Raw genomic sequence first — 4,564 nt, 5'->3', positions numbered from 1 at the left:
TTTCGGTGATCCGTTGACCGACGTTGATGACGCCGTCCTCTGCGCGTAGCTCCTAGTGGGTTACGTGTGTGTCCACCAGGCGCTGAGCGTGATGTTTTCTTGCCGAGCTCGGCTATTTGCTCGTTCAATCGGGTCCCTAGTTGGCTGCTAGATGGTGGAGTTGAGCTTCGAGGTTTGCCATGCTTCGTGGGCTTGAGAATTTTAGTTATAAGTTGGTTTGGAAATGGTTTGGTTACTCAAGTAATCGGAGACCACAGACGGCCAATGTAAAGGTGTGATTTGGTTTTCCTTACAAAGCAGTCTTTTGGGATTTGGAAATAGGTAATTGGATGAGACCGAAGTTCGACTTGAGAGCGAACTGCCATTACGATCTTACTCGGGTTCCAAGGGGAGAGTAGAATCAAGTCTGGCGTAGTTCATAGGAGAGGTATTTATAGAGATTGAGAGTGTATCATTGCTCTCTAATGTAAAGGATGTCCTAAACGAGGGGTGGAGATTAGGATCACATGTGAGAACTGTTCTCATAGGTCTGCTGTAATGATGTGGAGTGGCAGTCTGTACACGTAGCTTGCGGCCGTGGTCAGTGACTGATGGTCAAGATATGTACAAAGTACACCTTTGGTCATGATTGCTTATGGATAGGGTCCGTGGTCGCCTCCTAGCGTGGTTCGCATGATATTGCGACCGTCTATAGCGTTCTCTTGGCTCATGGATGCAACTGTGTCCATAGGTCGATGTGTTATTTCCACCATGTTTAGCGTGTTGGATAGAGAATATCACTCCCCTACACAGGGCACTCGAAAGACTAATTGGTTGCAGATCACCAAACATTATAATGATTAATGTGTTGATCAAGTAGTAAGGTTATCAAGTCTTTCCAGATAAGAAAAGCTTGCAAATGTGTTTCCTGGATCCCAAAGTTCTTTATTTGGCTCTCCAACTAAAAGGTGGGCTATCTAAGGTCGCTTAGTATTTGCACTTTAACAACTTCTACAAAATGCAAGCTTGGTTACTTCGCAATTAGTATAGATATTTGAGACTATAATATTTGCTGATCTTCTTCATGGTCACTCGTATTACGTTGGCATACATTTAATTTCTATTATTATCTTTAGGATCATCCCCTTCTTAAGTTTCATTTAAGGGATGGGCATGGTTGTGATTCACGTAGATGAGAAAACAGGTTGTGGATGATCCGAAATTCCATGCAATTTACCTATATATTCCTCGTCTGTTTTCGCCTAACCTAGATTGAGTTGTTTATAGTGTACGAATCTGGCAGTTCACCTATATTCACATTGAGTTGTTTTCACCTTTATATTCACCTCTATAAGTCTGAAGCACTGAGGCAATGATATACAATCAATAGCGTGCATTCGGCTGTCACATTAGTGGGCAGAGCAACAATCGTTTGGTACCAAAATCGTGTTGTGTTGTGTTGTGTCAGAATGATGCAGATTTTAGAAGCCAACGAACAAGTTATGACCTAACATTGTACATTAAAAAAGATTGAGAAAATGAGATTAAGAGACTGACAAAAGGTGGAGTTTTCACACAAATACAAGATAAGTTCATAGAAGTTTTCCTACACAGTATCCCCGCAGAAACAAAATGACTTCACATGGTCCATTTTTTGCTTTGGGTAAGAGCTTTAGACCATGTTCCACCCAATGGCTGGTAATATCTAAAAAGAAGCCAATCTCTCCTGTTAAAAGGGTCTGCCATTGAGAATTTAGTGGAAGAAGATTGCAATATTTGATGATGCTCGGGGAAATTGTTGCAGCCTGTCAAAAAATGTCCACGATCTTTGTGCTTTATCAGGTAACTGTTCCTCACAAGTCAGGACGACCAATGTCTCCAGGACTAAAGCGTTCTGCAGCAAGATTTCCAAAAATTTAAGTTCATTTGTGCATCCTAGGACACCTTCAATCTGAACAAACTTGAGCTGAGACATGCACTGCAGGGGCGACAAGGTGTCCTGGTACTCGCCTATGCTTGTTGAGTTGTCCGCTTTCTAGGTTGTCATGGAAATGATAGTTAATATAGGGAAACCTTATACTACTTACAATCAAGACTTGCAAACTATCAAAGACGAACATAGACATGAGATGATATGTCATTACCCCATTTCCATTGAGATTCGGACACTAGGAAACAACTGTGTGTGAAGCTAGAATTTATTATATTACTGAAGAGAAGTAAAGATGCACACTAAAAGTCAAGAATCACCTTAGTTACTTCTATGATAAGGGTATCTAGCAAAGGAGAGATCTTCAACATGTAAAATACTGCACGGATACAGTCTCTGGATAGCCATGTTTTCAGCATCAGGCACCTCAAATGAAGGAATTGCACGGAGATACGTTCTAATATAGCAGGCTGTTTCGAGACAACCTTAAGACATGAACCAACCAAAGAATGAGAAAATTTATTCTGTATCGTCTAACTCAAATAGAGATGATATCAGTTGAGAATGTCCTTAGAAGTGGACATACATTTATTGCTTGTAATGAGCACTTGGCTCTTCGTATGTACAAATCAGAATTATTGTTGAAGGCTCACAAGTCACAAGTAACAGTCTAAATAATTCTAAAACATTGAAAGTTAGTAACAAAATTGAGAAGAAATACAGGGATTTAACATCCGGGCATTCCCGTCTTTGGGCTATGCCCCTCACAAGAAGGATCTCCAGAACAACTCCCCAAGCACAGTGTTTCCTCTGTGCAATCTATCTTTAAGTGTTGGGGGTAAAGGCAGGGGGTGGCTATATGTTGTCCAGTTTCAACAGATAGCGCCTCCTCTAACCTTCACAGCCCGCTCTGAGCAGAAAATTATACGCACATACAATACTTAGTACTCTCAATGCTGCTGTTTAGATTTGTATGTTAGTATTGTTCGTAATTCAGGCACGAGGCACCTGCAAAGACTTTGTCTCGTGCTAATTCTGCCACGTGTCTCCACAGCCAAATCCAATGTATTTCATATGTTCTTAAGATTTACTCTCAAGGGACCTTTCGAGCATTGATACGAGGAGCAATCTTTCATGCTAGTCTAGCACTTTAACGATTAAAGATCCAACGTACAATCTAATAGGAGTCACTTTTATGCTACACAGGACATCTAATATTGAATTTGGACAATTGAGTATGGACATAATACAAGAAAATTGAAAGAAAACACACCTCAATCAGCGAAGGCGATAAAGCTAACTCTCTCACATTGCAAATTGCTCTCAATGATTTTATCACATGTACAGCATATTCTTTCGTCTTCTTCCCCGGAAGCTCAAGCTCCATACCACTTTCTGAATCAAACTGAAACCTTTTTTCTATCTCCATATCCATTCCAGCACTGACTATAGAAGAGCAGTTCTCAATTGAGTAAACTCTACTCATGTGATCTTTACACCTAAATGATTCAATATTTGGAGCACATATCTGGATCTTACAATAAGCAGGCTCATCCCCACCAACTTCATCACAACAATTTTCAATCACCAAGTCCTTAAGTTTATGACCATAGATAAAAAGATTTGCCAACATCACAACCCCACTATCCATTATAATCAACGATTCAAGAACAGGACAGTTCCTAAAAAGTTTACTAGTACGGCTTTCATCAACAAAACAAACTGACTTCAGATGCATAGTTTTCAGACTAGGCAAAGAAACCGAACAAGGTAACTGCAACGGAACTCGAACGTAACCAAATTTCAACTTCAAAACAGTTAAAGATGGACAAGTAAATAAACCAACTGGCAAGTGAAATGGGGATGCATCAGTAGAGATATCAATATCAAGTTCTTGAATATTACGATGTAATAAAGCCCGAATCCACGAATAAACACGAGGCGGTTCCAAACATCGTTTTTCGTCGTATAAAATATAGAATTTCAGTATACTATTAGCTTTGTTATGAATAAAAACCTGGTCCACAAATTCCTTAAACTGAGTCGTGTCTTTCGCTAGTCTTTTTGTTGATTCAAGAAACACATTCGAGTTGAAATTGAGTGTGGAAATATATGTCCACAAATATCTCCATCTTGTTGACAAGATACTAGTTTTCACTGCACATTTCATATCGAGTAATGCGAGGATTTTGTGGAGAGTTTCATCAGGTAATCTGCTTATTCTATCTGGAATACTCATACCCATCTCGTTTTCCGACTTCAACTTCTTTGTACTAGAAACTTGTGGGTTCGTAATGGTAAAATCCATAGCTGACAAACACTTAAAACACGAAAATGGAAAATAGTCTAAAGGAAGGAGGGCTTTCCAAGTGTAAGAATGAGATGAGAGCTGGAAATATATATATATATATATAGCTTTGGTGTAGTTGGATTGTTTTGGTGTTTCATTCAATAAATAGTAAAGTAGGAGCACTTGGATCAGTTGGATGGTTTTTCCCGCCAAGTTAAATTTTTTTGGCGCGTTTTCTATGTGGGTTCCCGCGTAGAGTACAATGAAGTACAGGGTTGACAAAGACGTACCCACTTCACTAAAAACAACCAGTTTTTAACTTCTTGCCAAGAATGTAGAAATGCTATGCTATGAACTAATTGATG

At 39.5% G+C, this 4,564-nt stretch overlaps 1 protein-coding gene across 1 annotated transcript; it reads right to left on the bottom strand.

The window, feature by feature from the left end:
• Positions 1-1,478: 1,478 nt before the first annotated feature.
• On the bottom strand, positions 1,479-4,327 carry LOC147477098 (F-box/LRR-repeat protein At4g14103-like). Its single transcript, XM_086582779.1, has 3 exons — positions 3,183-4,327; positions 2,230-2,394; positions 1,479-2,014 (listed from the first exon to the last, which is right to left on the bottom strand). The coding sequence occupies exons 1-3, from the start codon at positions 4,215-4,217 to the stop codon at positions 1,733-1,735; spliced, it is 1,482 nt and encodes a 493-aa protein (XP_086438905.1). The 5' UTR covers positions 4,218-4,327; the 3' UTR covers positions 1,479-1,732.
• Between the last annotated feature and the right edge of the window lie 237 nt (positions 4,328-4,564).

This window comes from Coptis chinensis, chromosome 9 (assembly GCF_015680905.1).
Source record: "Coptis chinensis isolate HL-2020 chromosome 9, ASM1568090v1, whole genome shotgun sequence".
NCBI classification, from domain to species: domain Eukaryota; kingdom Viridiplantae; phylum Streptophyta; class Magnoliopsida; order Ranunculales; family Ranunculaceae; genus Coptis; species Coptis chinensis.
The sequence above is the reverse complement of the archived record's forward strand: the minus strand, read 5'-3'. Positions and strand labels throughout refer to the sequence as shown.

Coding starts and splice junctions, on each gene's coding strand:
- LOC147477098 (XM_086582779.1), bottom strand. CDS start 4,217: ATGGATTTTACCATTACGAACCCACAAGTTTCTAGTACAAAGAAGTTG. Junction 2,395..3,182: donor TATCGCCTTCGCTGATTGAG/GTGTGTTTTCTT, acceptor TCATGTCTTAAG/GTTGTCTCGAAACAGCCTGC. Junction 2,015..2,229: donor TTATCATAGAAGTAACTAAG/GTGATTCTTGAC, acceptor ATGACAACCTAG/AAAGCGGACAACTCAACAAG.